Below are 19566 nucleotides of genomic sequence, written 5' to 3'. Positions count from 1 at the left end.
GGGCCCAGAGGGGTCTCCACGGAGGCGGGGCCTGTGTCTAGCTATGTTTAGCGAGGCATGGTCTGGGTGTGGCTAGATGAGGGAGGCATCTCTGGGCTGTCCACGAAGCCGGTGAGACTCAGGGAGGCCATGAGGCGCCCCGGCACCCGCATGGTCTTCCCCCAGGGGGAGGCCAGCCCCCAGGAGTGTGCCTGCCTCTTCCTGCCGCCTGCTGGGCGAGGAGGCTCTGGTGGGGGCTGTGTGGAAGGACAGGCACAGGGGAGGGGGCTGGGCAACCAGTGTCTCTTGGGTTGGCCCTGCGTGGCTGCTGTCTTGGTGACTGCTACAGGGATAGGGGCTGGGGGTGGCAGGGCCTGGGGCACCCCATGTTAGATACAGCCTGGCTCCTTCCTGAGCCTGTTTCTTCTGGATCCGGGGGCCCTCGAACCGAGCTTGCCACCACGTGGGCTATGAGGCAGGAGGAAGTCCCGGAACCAAATGTGCAGAAAGCTAGGCAGGGAGCCTGGCAAAGGAGCGGGGAGGCTGGCCCTCACCAGGGGTAGCTAGGGCTAGAAAGGAGTGGGCCAGCTGGAGAAGAATTTGGAAGCTGATGGCCAGGACTCCGGGACTGTGGCTGGGAGGGGTGGGCAGAGATACAAGGTTCTGCTGAGGTCCTGGAAGGAGACGTCAGTCCGGCCCCAACTGGTACACGTCTTCTTCCTGTCCCCATTCTCTACAATGGCACTTGTTGGCTTATGTGTCCCTTTCCTGATCCCCACTGTCCTTACCCTCCGAATCCCCTCCCTCTCCCTACCTCAGTACCCCTGTCTCCACCCAAGGGCTGATGAGCGAGCAGCGAGTACAGGGTCAGGGACATGGGTGGAGAAGGGGCGGCTACAGGGCGCTGGTGGGGTGGTAGTGGTGAAGGGGGGCCTTGGTCCTGCCAGCAGGCATCACACATACTGTGCTCGCTGCCCTGGCTGGGGCTCTGTCTGGGGACATCCCGCTGGGGCCACGCCAGGCTGCCTGAGCCATCTCCCGTCTAGGACGGAAGCCCCCTGGCCTGCAGCTGCTGACTACCCCTGCCGTGAGCTCCCGGCCCTCACGAGAAAGTTGTACTTTTTGCACGGCAGCCTCTGTAATGAGCGCCTGTGGGGCTTGGCCGGGCCATCCTCGGATACGGGCCAGCTTTTTCCTGGGCTACTCTCCTCCCCTCCCCGAGATGGTGTCCCCAAGAGCCTCCCAGTAAACTTCCTGTGAGCTGACCCTTTCCTCTTAGCTCTAGTGGGCTTCTGGGGAGCCTAGTGGCCGACACCCATGGGGGCTTGGCCGCATCTGCGGGTAGATCGTCAAGGGTTGGCTTCCAGGCCTGGGGTCAGCCCGCCTGACAGCACCCCACAGGCCAAGGAGCTTCCGGGCTGCAGTGGAATTTACCCCCGTAACACCTGTGGGCTGCCCCTGTCTGTCCCTCTCGTCCTAGCTCAAGGCCAGGTTGCCCTGACAAACTGTGGGCCCTGGGATGTGGCCCTTACTTGTGCCAGGCCCTTGGGCCTCATGTAGAGGTGAGAGCTGCCAGGCAGAGAGGCCGGCAAGGGAGCGACATCTCCCAGCCTGAACTTCCTGTGCCTGCCAGGCCCTGACCTCTGCGCCTGGGGAGCGAGGGGACTGGGGGCTGACCGTAGCAGGAGAGCAGGGCACCAGGACGCGCAGCCAGCTGGGGAGGAGGGCTCATGAGAGCTGGGAAAGCAGCAAGCCCTCCCTCCCATAGGGGCCCGCGCCTCGAGGGCTGCCGACCTCTGACCCAGCCCGAACAGGAAGTGCCATATCTGTGGGCCCGGGCCCCAGAGAAGAAGGAATGCAAGGATGAGTCCAAAGCAAACACTCCCAAGCTTCCCAGGCCTCTCCCCGCCCCCTGCCTGAGTCTGGCCCTTTCTCTGCTGAGAATATGGGGGTAGAGCGGGGGTGAGTGTTGGGGGTCGGGGCCTGGCTGTAGGATGGGACCCGCACAAGACTCGCGGTTCCCAGGCCCAGACACCAGCCGTTGGTGGTGGCCGGGCAAGGTCTCTGCAGTGGGTACTTGGTCCCGTTTCCTTCACTCCTCCCACAGCCGGGTAACCCTGAGAGCTAGGGCTGGTCCTGCTCCTGCTGCGTCCTTGATGCCTGTCACTTAGCTGTCTCTCTGGCCCCCAGACCACCATGAGCCTCCGCCGCCTTGGGGTCAGGGGCTAGATCAGCTGTGCTCTCTGCTGCTCCTGGCCTCCCCAGCATCGGGTGCAGTGGCATCATGAGCCTTCAAGGCTGACCTGGTGACCCTCTCCTCTTCCTGTGTCTCCACCCAGCTGTCCTGTCCTGTCCTCAGGGCTTGGCAGGGCCGAGCTCTCACAGCTTGCCTGTCTTTGCCCCTGCTACCCCCACTAGGCAGACAGGTTTCGATGCTGGCCAGGGGGCAGTCACCCCTGGGTTCCCAGGGCCAGGCCTGGCCTCCCACAGACCACGCCCTCCCCACCTTTCCCTGGCACCAGGTCTTACAGGGGTACATCCGGATCCCACGTCACTGCATGCCTGCCCCTGCCCCTAAAGTCCTTCAGTGGGGCCCTGGTGACCCACAGACTGGCCAGGGGGGGATGTGTATGCACCAGGGTTGGGGGGAACCAGGGTAAGGGTCCTGGGAACTGGATTAGGGGCAGAGGGAGAGGCAAGGCGTCCCCGGCCTTGGTGCCGGTGTGAGCACGGCGGCTTTAGAACAAAGGGCAGGCACCTCCTCCTCCTCACTGTCTCTGTGGGCCCACACCTGGGACAGGGATGCTTCCTGGAAGAGAGATACCGATGCAGTCTGAACCGCCGAGTTGCTGCATCCCAAGAGCGTGCCCACCCTTACCTGCCCTGGTGGAGGGTGACTTCAGTACCCTGAACAAATGCAGCTTAAATCCAGGAGAGAGCCCTCCGCCGCCCCCTCCCCCTGCTGAGGCCAGAGGACCGCGCTGGGTAGACCACCTGGATGCAGGAGAAGGTGGTGTGGGTCAATAAGGTTGTTCCCCAGGTGCGTGGAGATGAGCTTGGGGTCCTGAGCCACTCAAGGGTCACAGAGGGAATTCAGGGCCACATGTCTATAGGGTGGGGACGGCAGAGTCAAGCAGAGGAGAGAAGGCCCCCAAGAGAGAAAGCAGGTATCACACAAGGGTAGAGAAGCAGAGGGTGGCAGGACAACAGAGTCACAGCCCCTGGACCCAGGGTGGTGGGTCAGGCAGGTCCCTGCTGCCACCCAGCAGGTCCTCGCTTGAGGCTCAGCCCTTGTTGCTCTGGGCCAGGGCCCTCCCACCTCCCCCTCGCCATCCCTGCCCAGATTTTTGCCGTCCGCGCCTCTCCCCCTGGGCTACCCTGGGCCCGCCAAGCACTGGGCACAGCCTCCGGTTATGGCAACAAAGATGGAGAGATGGGGATGGTGAAGGGTTCCTCCCAGAGGCACCCCTGCCTGGGAGGGCCCCCTGGCCTCAGCATGGAGAGCCAGTGGTGGGCTCCACCTGCTCTTGTCATGGCTCAGGTGCAGCACCCGAGGGCCCGTAGCTGGGTTGTGGTGCAGCGTCAGATGCTGAAGGCCCCCGGGGCACCAGCCGGCCGTGGGACAGGTCAAGGGTCTCCAGCTTGCTACAGGAGGGCGTACAGGTGTGGAGTGAGGGAAGGGAGCCCGGCAGGAACTGGAGCCCACGGCCGAAGCCCCAAATCAAGGTGCCTGGTGCACACCCCAGGAGGGGGTGGGGGGTTGGCTCCTTGACGGCGGTGGCGGAGGCTGCCAGAGCTCCCAGCAGCTGGGAAAGGGCGAGGAGACCAGCTGCGGCCTGACTGTGAGCCCCGCCAAGCATCTGGCTTCTGCATCCTCCCCTGTCTGAAGAGCCTGGGAAGAGGGGATCTGGGTGGGGTCCTTCCTTGTTCACTGTGAGTGAGGCCAGTCGTGCCCCCACTCAGGGACTCCTCGAACGTTCGATGGGACAAAGGAAACATGGCTCACCCCAGCCTGGTCTTATGGCCCTTGCCTCTCGTCCCTATGCTCTCTTGCTGTCTTCCTGTCTTACCCGGGCTGATAAGCAGGAGAAAGATGGGGAGGGAAAGAACACTAAGGGTCTCCCAGGGGTCAGGGCTGGGGACGCTGAGGGATCAGGGAAGCAGGAGGTAAAGCTTGGGTGGCCGTTAGCCCAGGTCACTCACTCCATGGCAGGCCATGGGTCAGGACCAGGGTCGGGTGAGGAAAACCAGAAACACTGGGTCAGACAGGGAAAGTGCCCCCCACTCCCCGCTTGCTTTGCCAGCAGCCCCCTCTCCTTCCACCAGCTTGACTGGCCGCCAGCCCCCTGCCCAGGCCCCGTGGTGGGAGTGCATCAGCAGCTAGGATGGCCCCACCCTAGGCTGCTGTCTGCTTTCCTTTGCCCCCTTGGCAAGAGGGGGAGAGGAAAAAAGAATAATTAAACCCAAACATCCTGGTAACTTTTTCCTGGAACAGGAGGGTGCGGGCCGGGAGGCTCTGGTCCTTGGAATGTCAGGTCAGAGTGTCTGTTGACCCCCACCTACCACCACCCCCTGCTCTGCCGCGCTGGTCGCCAGACCCATGGATTGTACCCCCCAACTCTCCTGCTGCTTCCCAGACCACATCCTACTCTGCAGGCAGGGCCCATGAGAGCTGGGTCTCTCAGAAGGGACCCTTTCTGCTGGCGCCTCCACCCAGCTATCCGAACCAGATCCTAGAACCTCATCCTGGATCCTTACTGTGGGGGTGAATAGTGGCCCCAAACATATCTGCCCAGAACCCGTGAACGCGACCTTATTTGGCAAAAGGGTCTTTGTTGATGTTAGCAAAGGATCTTGAGATGAGCTCATCCTGGATTAGGGAGGTCCTCAAATTCAATGACAAGTGTCTTATAAGAGACAGAAGGGGAGATACACAGAGACACACGGAAGAGAAGGCCAGGTGACAGCAGAGGCTGAGACTGCAGTGACGTGGCCACGAGCCGAGGAACAACTGGGGCCACCAGCAGTTGGAACAGGCAAGGAAGCATTCTCCCGTGCAGAGAGAGTGCGACCCTGCCGACACTTGGTTGTTAGACTTCTGGCCTCCAGAGCTGTGGGAGTAGGAATTCCTGTGGGTCCTGAGCTTCCCAGTTTGTTGTATCTGTCTGGTACACCCCAGGAAACTCATATGCTTTTCTCTTCCATGCCCCTTCCTGCCCATCTCCTCCTAGCTAAACTCCGAAGCTGAACCGTTCTCAGTGCCCACGCTGTCCCTGTCTTGGCCCACGGTGCCACCCAAGAAACCTGGCTGGGAGCCTACAGGGCGAATCCAGGTATGGACAGAGGAAGGGGTTCTGTGACTTTGGGGATTTTGCTGGGTGGGAGGCACAGGGAAATCCTGGAGGAGTAGGTGGGTGGCTGAGGGCCCAGGTTACCCTGAGCCCTAGGCACGGAGGCCGATGACCCACCTGAGACCCTCCTCCTTACTCTCTGGGTTGTTCTGGCCACCACGTGCCCGTCAGGGTAAAGCTCGGACTGTGCCAGGGCAGGTGGCAGCACTCATGGGAGCTTGATGCAAGCGTGGGAGGCCAGCTGGTCCTTCTGGAGCCAGTTGTGGCTGAGCCCCAGCACGCTGAGGCTGCGGCTGTGGCTCAGCACACCCTCAGTCACTGCCTTGATGACATTGGTGCCCATGTGCAGCTTCTAAGGCTGGGGCTGAGGGTGAGGGTGAGGGTGACGGGTCCGCCCGCCCGGCCCGAATCCCTGTCCCTCTGTCCCTGGCCCCATCTGTGGGACCCAGGTGTCACCATCTCTGTTGCTCCTCCAAGCCCTGCAAGGCACAGCCCCAAGGAGTGCCATCAAGCAAGGGGACCACGTGGCCCAGGGAGAGCCTGAGCCTTGTTCAGGGACACCCGGAAAGTCCCAGACTATCCCCAAAGCCCATCTCCAGGCCTCTGGAAGTTTGGGTCAGCCAGAGGAGAGGACCCTGGACACCAAGGGCTTGCAGGTTTATCTTTGAAACTACCTTCCCGGGCAGCTGTACCTGCTGGCTGCAGGTTGCTTGCAATCTCGGTGCCCCTGGCCTTGGGGCTCACCTGCAGGGAGGCTGGCAGGCCGGGACGGGGGGAATGGTCCGCAGACAGTTTCGGTCCGGCCTCAGGTAAAGCAGGCTGCAGAGGGGTCGGAAGGGCTCCCTTCCATCTCCCATCGTCAGCAGCTGGCTGAGCCCTGCAGCGCAGGTGGGCGGAGGGGCAGTGAGCCCGCTGCAGAGCTCCCGAGGCCCCCTGAGGGAGACTCCCCACCCCTAGAGGCCAGGGCTGCTTTCCCAGGCCGGTGCTCCATCCTCTGTCCCCCAGCCAGTACCCCCCCGCTCCGCGGGGCAGACCCTTCCCTCAACCCCGCCTTCCCTCGGCCTCCCCCCTCCCCAGGCCCCCTCAGCCCCTTCCCCTGGGGCCTGGCCACACCCCGGAAGCTGCTGGGCTGCAGGCCCTGCAGGAGGCTGTAGTTGAGCTTGAGTTCCTGCAGGGAGGCGGGCAAGGCTGGCTGGCTCTGCGGGTAGCGAGTTCCCATCCAGGTTCAACTGCTCCAGCCCTGTCAGATTCTGGGGATCCGGGTTGGGGGGAGAAAAGAAGCCTGGGGACTGAGGTGTCACCAGCCAGGCTAGGCTTTCTGGGCATGGCTTTGGGCCGATCCTGCCCAGGGGACACCTATCTGGCTGCATTGTGGCTTCTCTGTTCCCACTTGGACCAGGTCCGTGAGGGTTTAGAGAGCCGCTACTCAGTTTCTTACAAAACCAACGCTCCCTTGTGGGGCCTGAGGATCTGTGCTGCTCTCCACACCCAGTTCTGGGCCGTGTCATCCCAAATCATTGGGTCCCTGCCATGCTGGGGACTCTGCGCAGCAACCCCTCCAGGCCCTGACCCCCAGGAGAGAAGCAATCGACACCTGGAGCCATCTCAGACCTGCCAGCCCTCCTCCCCAGGCTTGACCCCCTGGTCGCGTGAGTGGGGATGCTGCTGCACACCATGAAGGCATGGGGCGCAGGCCTCGGGCATCCTGCTTGTCCTTGCGCCGGGACCTTGGCAATTTCATTCTCTGTGGAGACATGGGGTGGTTGTATTCCCTTGTCCCCCTCCCCTCTGCCGGGACTTCCCCAACATGAGCCAGAGTAGCTGGCACTTTTTTATTTTTTTCTTTGAGAGCGAGAGCGCGCGAAAGAGCATGAATAGGGGGATGGGTAAAGGCAGAGGGAGAGGCAGCTTCCCCACGGAGCAGGGAGCCTGATGCAGGGTTCGATCCCAGGACCCCCAGGATCCTGACCTGAGCCAAAGGCAGATGCTTCACCGACTGAGCCACCCAGGCGCCCCTGGAGCTGGCTCTTCTGACTGTCTCAAGTCGGGGCATCTTCTCACTGCCAACCAGGACCCACAGGGAGGTGGGCCATTTCCAGGTACCGTGAGGCAGCAGTCATAGTGGCTGAGGGTGTGGCCCTCTCACTCCGGTCACAGGAGTGAGTATGGGGGTGGGGGTCACCTACCTGCCAGGTAGAGCATGGCTAGGCCAGGGTCAGCCAGGGCAGGGATGTGTTTCGTCTTGACATTGTTGCAGGCGACATCTGCTTGGGTCAAGATGCAGGAGGCGGGCAGGGAGGGCATGACCCATTCTGCAGTGCCCAGGTCTGTGAACCTGTGTCTGGGCCCTTGACAGCTTCTAGGCCTTTTCCACCCACGGCCTGTGGTCTCCTTGGTATTGCTGCCACCTTGGCCTTGGCTGTGATCCTTCTTTTGATGCCGGCCCCCTGAGCCGGGTTGGTGGAAGGCCCCTGGAGGACAACAGACACGGCCCCTGGCTGGTCACAGAGCGAGAGGCCTGCCGAGGGACAGGAGATGCCTGGGCCCCGCCAGGCCTGCCGGCAGATTGACCAGCCAAACTGCAGCACAGCACAAAGGACAACAGCTCAAATGGGGGCCCTGAAGCTGGGGCAGAGGAGCTGCCTTTGAAGGTTCCTCTCTGTCCTGCCCCGGGGCCGCTTAGGTCGGACACACAGAGCAGGGCGGGGCAAGGGGCCAGTGATGCCGGTGTGATTGGTGAGGACCGGACCAAGCCTCAGCCACTGAAGATCAGGCACAGCCTCATCACCCCCTGCGGGCTCCATGTGGGGGTTTCCTGTCCTGGCCAGTTCTCACCTTTGGGAGGCCTCCTGGGCTCTGGGCCCTTTCTACTGGCTCCCCAACCTCCTATTTTCCTGCCTTGGCCCTCTTTGGTGGCCACTGCCCCCTCTTGGGCTTGGGGGGTCCTGCTGGCCTACAAGGGCCTGAGCTTGGCGGCCTGGGGCCTTGCTTCAGCCCCCATTTCGGCTAGGGCCCGTGGCTGGGACTCCACTCTGCTCCCAGACTGCTGTGGCGACTCCTTCCTCTGAGCCGGCCCTGGCCTGGCGGGAGCCTTCCAGCTGGGTGCTGGGGCCTGGCTGGGGGCTTTGTGGGCTCGTTCCTTGAAGGCAGGCTGCACTTGTAGCCAGTCCAGGTGCCCTTCCTCAGGTCTGTCCAGGCCGCTGTTGTCGAAGGTGGGCCGCACCTGACCTGTAGAAGGGGCTGATAGAGACTGGGGAGGGGTGCTTGGCCCCCCACCTGGCCGAGAAGCGGCACTTCCGTCCTAAAGGGGTGGTCAGTCACAGGTTGACACCCCTCCCTCCTCTCTCCGCCCAAGCCTCACTTCTGCTTGTCTCTCCTACCGTCAGGAGCTCTCGGCCTTCTGTAACAGACCCTGGAGGCCACCAAGTATCTCCTGCCTGCCTTTTCACAGCCCCAGAGCAGAGGACCCCAAGCACCAGAGAGAGAGCAGAGTGCAAGGTTACCCTGCCTGCCTCCCCTCTAACACAGGGCAGGCCCAACTTAAGCTCTGACCATGGGCATCCCTTGGGGGTCCTGGGCCCAACCACCAGCTCCTCCCATCCCACACCTGAGCCTCGGGGTGGGGCACACAAACATGGTCACACCCTAGCTAGTCTCCTGGGGCCCCTTGTGCTGCTTCTCCCAAGCCCTGGGTCCCGCACTTTCAGCCTCCCACACGTCTCCCGGTCTCTTCAGTAGTTATTAGGGCAGCTGACTCCCCACCCAGCAAACCTGGTTCCATTACTCCAGTCCCAGCTGCAGTGGCCCCTCCTGGGGGGGCTTCCTTTCCTCCCCTGCCCTCCCCTTGGCTATGGTCCCCAGGCCTCCCAGAGTCTGTCGTGTCCCCTTTCCCTCCAGAGAGGGTTCCCTGAGGCCCGTGGGTACCCCCCAGCCCCCTCGGAAACACCCAAGGTGAGCACTGGGTGGGCAGCCTTGGGGTGACCAGGCTTCTCTCTTTCTGCCCCCACCCCTGGGGGGAGAGTCCAGTAACAAAGTAGAGGGTCCCCTCCTGTCAGCCTTTTCCTGCTGGTGTCACCTACTCACCCCTGGGGGGTCCAGGCCAGCTGGGCAGCGGCGGCTGTGGGGTCAGCGGGCCCACAGGGTTGGTGTGGCCATGGGCTCTCTCAGGCTCGGCCCCTGCTTGGCCAGGGCCCCTCCAGGGCAGCACCCCACCCAAAGAGCTGGGACTGGGAGCATCAAGCTCTTCATGGCCACTTCACTTGGGCCATGCAGGCCTCCTGGGCCAGCAGAGGGGAAGAACGGCTGGGAGAGGTGGAAGTGACCGCCACTGCAGGATGGGACACGAGCGGGGCGGTGCACCACAGTCCTGCTCCCTGACCTCCCGGCCCTGGCTGCAGCGCTAGGAGCCTCCCCCACCTACTCCAGCCCTCCCCCAAGAAGGACCCCCCCAAAACAAATACCTCCCTAGGCCTTGCCCTGAACCTTCCCCCAACATCCCCTTCTCCCACCTGAAGAGAAAGAGAGATTGATTTTTTTCTTGGACTCGAGTGCTCTTGGTCTTTTGCTCTAAGGCCTGCATTTATTCTCCACTGGACTGGGCCCAGGGGCCCCCATGAATGGGGTTTCTGTCTCTATACACAGCACACCTGTGAGGCCCACCACAGGCCAAGCCGCCCGCCCCAGGCTGCCAGGTTCTATGGCCACGGCTGGGAAAGGAGAGGGGCTGGGCCTTGCAAGCAGCCTGTGGGCTTTTGCCATGGGCTCTGGGGCCAAGGCCTCCCAATTCCTGAGCAAAGCACACTTGGGCAGAGCTAGGGTGGCAAGCATGGACCCCAGCCCTTAGGGCCCCAGCAGCCTCTGGGCACAGGCCAGCTCAGGCTGGTCCTTCTACCAGCTCCCTGACTACCTCGAGGCAGTTCCCTTCCCTCGAGAACCCCATTTTGTCCTCTGGAAAAAGCCGGGGCTGGGGAGTTCCACACCCCCCAGCCTCCCCAGCTGCACCCCACCCCCACACTAAACTGTGTGTGAACCAGGGGCTGCTGGGTCCTAGTGTGACCATCGTCATCGGGCAGCCCCACAATGCCCCCTTGCCTTGGGCATGCCCTCTTGGTCAGAGGGACATCTGCGGATCAGGATGGGACGAGGTGAAAAGGAAGCCAGGCCTGAGGGAAGGGAATGTCTGACCATAGGCCTCTGGGCCGACCCTCGGAAGGCCCCAGCCCCAGGCCTCGCTGTGGGAGCCGAGGGCGGGCGGGCGGCTGGGGGCTGGCAAAGAGGCCTCGTCTCACCACATGGCTCTTTGGGGCCAGCTTTGAGGAAGCTTTTCCTACAGTTCTGTCCAGCGTTGACTTATGTTTGGAAGCAATCTGAAAAAATGAGTTAATTGTGGGCAAGGCTTGGGTGGAGGGGAGAGGGGGAAGTTGGGGGAGGGTGCAGGGAGAGGGGAGCAGGCCAGGAAGGGCCATTTGGAAGGAGCTTCCCACTACCATCTGGGGTTCAAGGTCTCTGTCCAGGGCCACAGAGGAGTGTGTGAGATGCAGGAGGGGGTGGGGGTGGTTGGGGAGGGGAGCTTCCAGCAAGATGGTCTTTGCTGGGCTCCTCGACATTTGCACATGGGGGTCTGCGAGCAGGGTGTGATGGGGACGTGGGCGTTGCTGTCTTCAAGGAGTCCCCATGCCAGCTGACAGTCCTTTGAGAGCCGCACAGGGTCTACTGGCACCCTTTCCCTTGTCCCATCCAGGGCTCTTGTTTATGGCCTGAATCTGGGACTATGCCACACACAGACCAGAGGCAGAGACTGTCTGGGGAGTGCGCATGATCAAGTACCTTGGGAGCCAAGGATGAAGCCGCCCGATGAGCCTGTGTGGCCCTGGGGCACACAGGGTGTCCTGGGCTAGAGGATTGCTGAAGCTCTGGGAGGGGGAACCTTCAGGCGAGGGAGGCCAGAGATATGCTGGGGAGACAACGAAAAGTTTGCCTGGAGATCCTGGAAGACAGCACTCCCAGCCTCCCCAGTACAGAGAAGGAAGCAAGAGGGGGTAGGGCATGCCCAAGTCAAGGCATTGTCTGAGGAGGGGTCCTGAGATGGGCCCCTGGAGTGGGACTGTGGCTGGAGCCCTTGCTCTGACCCTCCCCCTGCCTGGGGATGGATTCTGGAATCCTGGCCCCCAACCCATTTCCCCTGTTCGTGCTGCTCCCCAGGCGCTGACTAAACATCCTGCCATCTGGTTCCCATTAGCTGGGCTGGGGGTGGGAGGAAGCCTGCTCCCAGGTTTCTCTGGCATGGCAGGCTGGAGGAGGGAGGGACCCCGCTTCTACCCACCTAGGCAGGAAGGGGTGAGGCCTGGGCCCTGTCAGTTTCCCAGCTCCTATGGAGTCCCGTCTTGCTGTCCTTCTCCTGCTGGGGACCCAGTGGCCACCTGGCCACCTGCTATGTCCAGTCTTGCAGCACCTGGACATCGTGGGGACCTCGAGGAAACCCCCAGCCTGCAGGGGTAGGGGGCTCAGCAGAACTAAACACAGCTCACTCGTGGACTTGGGCTGGGGCAGGCAGGGCCCGGGGCCAACACTAACCCCGAGCCTAGTGTCTGGAGCGCAGGGTGGGAGGGGTGTCGGGATTTTCCAGGAACCAGGGATACAGCCTGGGGGTTGCTGGAAAGAGTTTTGGGCTCACAGCTCTGCCCTGGACAGACTGGCCATGTGATGTCGGGAGCAAGTCTCCCTGCTCAGGGCCGCGGCCTCTCCATCTTAATGTAGTGGTTGTGTAATGTAATGTAGTGCGCTGCTTACAAAGTTCTAGAATCTTCTACTCCTGCCCTGCCCTGCCACGTGGCCCACTGTCCACACACTCATGTACACCCATTCGCACACGTATCCATACAAGTCGGGGGCTCTGACTGGCAGCCAGGAAGGGCCAAAGCAACATTCCCATCCCTCGAGTCTCCTTAGAACTGCACAGCTCACAGTTCTCCTCACATCAAGAGTGGACTGGAAAACGGGTTCCTCGCTCAGGGAACGTTCCTGGGCACTCTGCTCCGGGCGACACCATGCCGGGGCACTGTGTGGGGAGCCAAGCCTCCAGCTTCCCTGTGCTTCTCGAGCTGGCTGTGTAGGGGGGAGCACGGGGAACCCCGTCAGAAGGAAAGAGATGGCGATGGTGGCTGGAGGGGGATTCATGTGAGGGCGGTGAGGAAGGGATGTTCGGGGGGACTCTTCCATGGAGCTTTGCCTGCCCCTCAAAAGGGCGGAGGAGTCAGCCAGTAGGCCAGCGTGGTGCAGCAGCCCATGGGAGGGAGGAGGCCGGGGGAGCACAGCCGGGCTGGCTTCGCAGGGTGGTCTGTGGGCGGCAGGCCGGTTTTGCCCGTAACCTTGAAGGAAACAGGGAGCCATGGTGGGCTTTGGAGCAGAGGACTCGCACAATCTGACTTCCATTATAAAAGGATTTCACAGGCGACTTATTAGGGCACAAGTGAGAAGATATGAGCTAGCTGCACCCCCTGGGGAAGAGGGGAGGGTGGCTCCGGTAGGGTAGAGGCTGCAGGTAAGGGAAGTGGGGAGAGTCAGATGCTGAGGGCAGAGTGAGCCTGGGGCGGGAGCTCAGGAATCTGCCTCCTGACCTGTCAGGTGTGAGGGTGGTGATCAGACAGCCGAGTGGCGAGGTCCGGAGGGTATTTCCACGTATGCATCCACAGCTTGAGGCCACGGTCTGGGCGGCTCGTCCTGCCCGCCCACCATCGGTCGTTTGCTCAGTGCATTGAGCCACTACTATGTACCAGGCCCTTCCACCGTGGCTCTGCAGCCAGAGACACACCCTTGGCATGACCACCAGGATGAAGGAGCAGGCCCGTTCCTGAGCCTTCGTCATGTGTACAAGCTATGTGGGCGTGGGGCTCTGTCTGTGGGAGCCCGTGGGAGGGCATCTCTAGAATATAAACAAGGGTATGGGGGCCTTTTCCCCCTTCAAGCTTTGAGAAGAAAAGGGCTAAACTTTCGATGCTGTCTTCATGTTGCCAGCAGTTTCTTCCCCAGAGAAAGCCCATTTTGTTGTAATGCCGTTAAAACCTCAGAGGATCTGGTCCCAATTAAACCACTTTTTTTGCAGACGCTTTTGTGAGCACTAAATACATCAGGCCATCCCGAGACCTGGTGTCCCTGAGTGGGGGTGGGGGGAGAGGGAGGGGGAGGGCAAGAGACCAAGAGAGACAGGGAGACTGAGAAAGGAGAAAGAGGAAAGGGGTACAGGGAACCCCAAGCAGGATGATGATGGCTGGCGGTGGGGTGGTGCTCGGGGTTCAGGAGGGCCGTGATCGGAATGGGGGCACGTGGGGGCCGCTTGCCCATCTCCCTTCCCCCTCTGAAATTCAGCCTGCTCCTACCCATAATGTGGGCCCCGCTCCACTCCATGTGGGAGCTAACCTCTGCCCCTCCCGATGGGCATGGGGGGGCGGCTCAGGCAGGAAGCAGAGGCTGGGTGCTAGCTGGGGGTGGGGTTCTGGGAAGCCGAGGCTGAGCACCCCCTCCCCCCCCGCCTGGCCCTCCGGAGTGGGCACGTTCCTGTTCCAGTCCTGGCGCCTGCGTCTCCAGCTCCAGACGTATGTGACTCAGCCCTGCCGGCTCTGCCAAGCTGTCTAGACCCGAGTGTCTCCCTGTGGAGGGGGCCATCCCGCTGGCCATTTCCTCTTCTGCTGCCCAGGGAGCGCCTGAGCCCCCGCACATGTGCAGCCGCCCCCTCTCCCCCTGCTCCTGCCCCTGCCCCCTGCCTTGTGGGCTTCTGCCAGCACAGTGCGACCACCCTCACCCCTCACCCTGCGGGGCATATCGCAGCCAGGGCCCCTGCCCAAGAGGAGCATGAGGGCTTGAGCTGGGACCCCAAAGGCCTCCAGGGGCCTGGCCTGCACCCCTCCCCACCTCAGTTTTGGAGTCCGGGTCAAGAAGGCAAGTGAACACCTTGACTGTGTCCGCCGTGGCCCCTCCAGCCCCGTGTGCATTCTCACTAACGGATCCATGGGGTGGATCCATGGGACTCATGGGGGTCCACCTCCTGGTTGGCACCCTAGCTCTGTCCACACCCCTACAAGACCCTGCAGGGTGGAAGGACTTCACAGACCCTCTCAGACACTAGGGGTGGTCTGTGATCTGATCGGGGTCTTAGGCATGTGAGATGTACCCTTGCAGGAGACCGTGGCCTGGGAGGGGCTGGCATCCCGTTGGCTCCAAGGACTGCTCAGCAGCAGGAGGTGAGGCCGGGGCCCTGGAGTAGGAGGCCCAGGGCAGGCCAAGGTTTCCTTAGGTTTCCTGCGGGCAGGGAGCCTGCTGTCCCTGCCTTAGCACAGGGACCAGAAGTGACAGGAAGAGGTGGCCAAGGTCCCAGAACAGCCTCTCCATCCTCATGTGCTGGTAGACTCCCGGCGTCCACACGGAGGTCTAGAAGGACAGCATTCTAGAATGTGCTGTCATCAGTCAGCTCCTACATCGATACTTTCATCCGTCCTGTGCTTGGGGCAGGCTCCTATCTGTCAGGCCTGTGGTGGCAGCTCCAGAGCTCTCTGGACTTCCGAGACTCCAGGAGTGTGTGCTTGGCCAGACCGGTCCCCAGGACCTTGAGGTGGGTGAGTAACAGCTCCCCGAAGGGATGTTGACATCACTTGTGTTCCAGGGGCCCTTTAGGTCTCATGGCCCATGTGGATGTTTGGGCTCTCACATACAAAATCCCTTACTTCCCGGTTTTCCACTCCTCCTCTCATCCGTGGGAATGTGGCTGGTTTTGAGTGGGCTCCTGGCTGGCACAGATGTTGTGGGCCGGCTGCGAGACCAGGGCACCAGGGCTGACAGTGACCAACAGCTCGGCACAGTAGCTCAGTCAGGGGCAGAAGAGAGAAGTCGGGGAAGGAGGGGGGAGGGGGACGCAGAAGAGACAGCCTTTATCTCGCCAGTGGAGAGTCCTGGCCTCAGACCGTCGTCAGCTTGACCTCATTGCCATGTCTCATTCCTCCCCCTATCCAGTGTCAGGAACTGCCACTTACTTCCCCCGGGGACTGGAGAAGCTCCTTGTTCCATAACTGAATCCTTCCTCTAAAATGTCACACACTCCCCACTTGCCTTTTCTTCAAGTGCCTGCGTGTGGTGCTTACCAGGGCGTGTGGTGACGAGTCCCTTCACTTCCTCTAAACTTGGGGCTGAGGAGAGTGGGAGTTGGAAGGAGCCTCTGTCCCTCGAAGGCTCCTCTCTTTCAGGGGCAGGAGTTTATGGGGAACAAGGCCTTCAGCTTCCATCAGAAGCAGCATAAGCCAGTCTGCTTCCTCCTCCTTGATGGAGAGGGTAAACCCTTGAACTCCAGCTTCCTTTGATTGGCAATGTCTGCTGGTGGGGGGCGGGGTGGGAGGGGAGCCCTGGTTAAGGGTCCCCCCCCGAACCCTGGGATCTGAGCATTATGGTGGGGTTGCTCTCAGGGCCCCTCCTCCTGCCTGGTCCAGGGCTGGGAGGCCGTTGGGTGAAGGCATCTGGTTGGCTGCCCATTTCTATGCCCACTGCACGAAGTGAGGTGCCTCACGTGGCTGGCTGCCTTGGCCTGCACTGGCTGCCAGCCCATACCTGGCACAGTGGGGCCGGTGCCTGTCAACTGGCCTCATTTTCCAACCTGTTTTCCAAGTACTGACACATGGCCGAGGCCTTGCTGGGACCCATGGCCAAGTTTCCCCCATGATCAGGAGGCTGGCTCTTGTGGCATGAAGTGCATCCATCTGCCCAGGGAGTCACACTCTCCACCGACCCCCTGTCCCCACTGAATCCCCTTCTTGGTGGACAGGTCCTTCAGCCTCATTTTTGGCCCCTCACCCACCCAAGCCTCCTTCACAGAACCCAGGGGGCTTTGGGCAGAAAGGCCTCTTAGAGGCCTGTCCTCTCCTTCCTCTCTGTAGTTATCTGCCCTTTCGCATCCCTACCCACCTCCCTGGGCTTACACACCTCCCAGGACAGGGAGCGTTCTCCCTTTCCAGGCAGCCAGCCGGGGTTTGGGCAGTGTCCTCTGGGAGAGGTGCTTCCCTGTATTGAGCTCGAGTTCAAGTTTCCAGAAGCTTCTATCAGCTGGCTCCTTCTCCCCTTCCACCCCAGTGAGAGGCCCAGCAGTCTCTGTTCCCATCCCAGTCTCCAGCCTTTCCAGTGGTGGATGCTCGGGAGGCACCATGATTTACTGGTGGTGTGCACAGGTCTTCGGCAGCCACCTCCATGAGCTGAGGGCTGGCCAGCACGTCCTCTGTACAGGACGATGGACCTCATGACCTCTGAAGATGGTTTTCTCCCTTCAAGGGCATGCCAATCCCTCCACGTCGCACCCCATGCCATAGACAGAGCTGCTGAGTTGGGGAGAGGCTGCTTAGAGCACTGGCTCCATCGGGCTGGGTGGAGAAGGGGAATTTTCTTCCAGAATACACAGGGGCTTGTTTCTTCCTGATCCTCAGGAGCAGAGGATATGGGGAGGGTGGGGGAGGCCACCACACTGCTGTGGTTTCTCCCGCCAAATTCCCCAGTCCTAGGAAAGATCCACAGAAAAACCCACAAGAATTTGAATGTCTGAGCTGGGGCTGTGATTGAAATGAAATTTTTTAAAAAGAAAGAAAGAAAAACAAAAACAAAAAGAGGAAAAAAAGATTTAAAAAAACAGCCCAAAGCCCCTACAGCCTTCAGCTGCCAGAAGGGCCGAAGGCGGCAGCCATGCTGGACAGGGGAAGGGGCCTTATGGCGCTTTGCATGTCCCTTCAGCTCACTTCCAAGGCTCTATGTCCTCAGAACAGCCTGGAATTACAAACCATTCAGTAGGCAATCAGGTCCTGCCCCACAAGGCCAGGCTCGTGTCTTTTTCTAACCCAGACTCTTGCAGACCCCTTCGCCCTAGGACAGAGCTGAGAGCCCTTTCCTGTCACTCAGATAACTATGGTTGCGTCCTGCCAAGTCCCTGGGTGTCCCTGTCTCTAGATTTGCCTCCTGATCCCTCTTTCCAGAAGGTGGCAGGGCAGGGCACAGAGGACGGAGAACTCCAGAGAGGACTGAGCTGGCAGCAGCTGCCTGGGCACCAACCACCCTTCAGCTCCTTCCCGCCTCCTCAGATAAGCAGGTCCCAGGGATGGGGGCGTTGGCGGTCTGGAGGCAGATGGGTCGTCAGATATTATGCCAGACTCATTAAGTTCAAGGGCTGTGAGAGATGCAAAGAAATTTGTAAGTGGACAGGGTGGGAAGGAGCCACAGAACCTTTCAGGAAGATGAAAGACAGAGTGGGGGAGGAAGGGGGGTAAGCAGCAGGGTCCAGCACAATAACAGTGAACATCTACATGGCGCTTTGTACGTGCCAGGCATTGTCATAGGAATTATTACCTCATTCCATATTCATAGCAACCCAGTGAGGCAAGTGCTCTCATTTATTCCCCATTAGGTGAGGGCAAGAAGGCACAGAGAGGTTAGGTAACCCGCCCAAAGTCGTCCAGCTAGTGAGTAATGCGGCCGGACTGGAACCCAGGAACTGCCCTCTATCTACAGCAGTGAGCATGGGAAAAGGAGATAGAGCCCCGCACAGGGAGCCAGGACGCTCCAGTCCGCGTTGAGTCGCACCCGAAAGGCGCCTCCCCATCCTCTAGAGGAGCAGCCGACCGAGGCAGGAGCGCCCTCTCCCGGGAAAGGCTCTTCCCGACTTCTGCGGGGCCGGGGCCGAAGAGAGCCCCGCCCAGCTCTCACGCGCCCCGCCCCTTCCCCGAGGCCCGCCTCCTGGGTGGTGCCCAGGCGCGTGTGGAGCTGCGGCCCAATGGGAAGGCGCGGCGGGAGAGGGGTGGGAAGACCGGCGCGGACCGGAGGGCGGGAGTGGCGCGCTGCTTTGCGTGTGATTGGCAGCCGGGCCGGCCAGTGAGCCCGAGGCGGGGGCGGCCGCGGATCAGAGCGCGAAACATGGCTGGGCTAGGTGGCGGCGTCCGTGGCGGCGGCTACAAGAACGACGGCAAGGAGGGCGACGAGAGCGTGCTGCAGGCGGCCGTGCAGGTGTTCGCGAAGCTAAAGGTGCCGCGGATCCGGGAAGCCCCCCGGGGCAGCCGGGGGCCGGGCGGTGGGCTGGGCAGGGCCTACTGCGGAAGTCGACAGCGCCACAAGCGCGGCCACGTCTCTCAGTTCCCGGCCGCGGCCTTGTCCCGCGTCTGCTCCTTGGGCGGCCTTGGGACTTCGCGCTTGCTGTCTCCGTGGTCGGTGCCTGCTACTTCCGGCCGACGCCACGCGCGTGCTGCACCTTAACTTACGTTGCGGGAATTCTGCAGGACCTTGCGGGGCGCCCGAAGCATCTGACGCGGGGACGGCACGGGCCCTGGCCTCTGGGAGCTCGCGGGGTCTAGAGGGAGACAGGCAGAGCCCGCGCCACCCTGTCGAGTCAGTGTCAGGTGCCCGTGGTGACAGTAGTGGAGTCAGATAGCCATCCCAGGTGCCGCACGCACAGCCGCTGCCCTGCCTCACTCCGTCGTCGCCTGTCTCCCATCACTTTGCCCCTCCTCCCACCCCGACACTCCACATAGGCGCTATTCTGCCTTCTCCCAGGCTTTTCCCTCTGGTCCCATAGCTGGGAGCCTGGCTCAGAATCTCAAGAATCTTGCCAAAGCCTCTAGTTGCCACTAAGTCTAACTGCTGTGCGAGCCTAGAGCGGGCGTACTTACAGGAGGTGGGGTGACAGGCAGCTGGGGATGCGGGCTGAGAATGAGGAAGACTTAACTCTGGGAAAGATGGAGGGAGAGCCCTGCCCTCCTGGGGTGTGAGCTGCGGAGCCTGTGTAGCTAACAAGCCTGGTGTGTGCTTGGGGGTTACTAAATGTGTGTGTGAAGGAAGGAGCGTTTCAACCCTTAAGTCATACTCACTTTCTAAAGCTTCCTGGTTTTTCTTGCCTTGCTTAGGATCTCAAGTGCCCGGTCCTTGAGGGTCTTTATATCACAGAACCTACGACCATTCAGGAACTGCTGTGTAGTCCCTCGAAGTACCGCTTGGAAATCCTGGAGTGGATATGTGTTCGGTAACGTCTTCCTTTGTTCCTCCCCGTCCCCGGGGTGCACCAGGCACCACTCAGCCCACCTGGGGAAGCGTGGGTGTTCGATTCTCCCACACAGCTCCACACCGAGCTGCAGGCCACCATGAGAGCAGCAGGTTGGGTAAGAAGTGCCAGCTGTGCAAACCATGCTCATATTTGCCTTGGAAGTGCTGCCCCCCATGCCCCGGCCAG

At 61.4% G+C, this 19566-nt stretch overlaps 1 protein-coding gene across 5 annotated transcripts in view; it reads left to right on the top strand.

The window, feature by feature from the left end:
• Window positions 1–18219: 18219 nt before the first annotated feature.
• HAUS7 (HAUS augmin like complex subunit 7) overlaps window positions 18220–19566 on the top strand; it is a 28463-nt gene continuing 27116 nt past the window's right edge. Inside the window, exons 1-2 of one of the 5 annotated variants that reach the window (XM_032846290.1) lie at window positions 18220–18368; window positions 19244–19359. In XM_032846290.1, coding sequence (XP_032702181.1) covers window positions 18261–18368; window positions 19244–19359 — 224 coding nt within the window. In that variant the 5' untranslated portion in view covers window positions 18220–18260. Of the gene's footprint in view, window positions 18369–19243; window positions 19360–19566 lie in introns of those variants that run through there. The other 4 variants (XM_032846291.1, XM_032846292.1, XM_032846293.1 and 1 more) reach the window with 4 other exon arrangements.

The sequence above is a fragment of the Lontra canadensis genome, unplaced genomic scaffold (genome assembly GCF_010015895.1).
Source record: "Lontra canadensis isolate GAN:19392208 unplaced genomic scaffold, GSC_riverotter_1.0 scaffold174, whole genome shotgun sequence".
In the NCBI taxonomy this organism is placed as follows: Eukaryota; Metazoa; Chordata; class Mammalia; order Carnivora; family Mustelidae; genus Lontra; species Lontra canadensis.
This window is presented reverse-complemented; position numbering and strand designations above follow the sequence as displayed.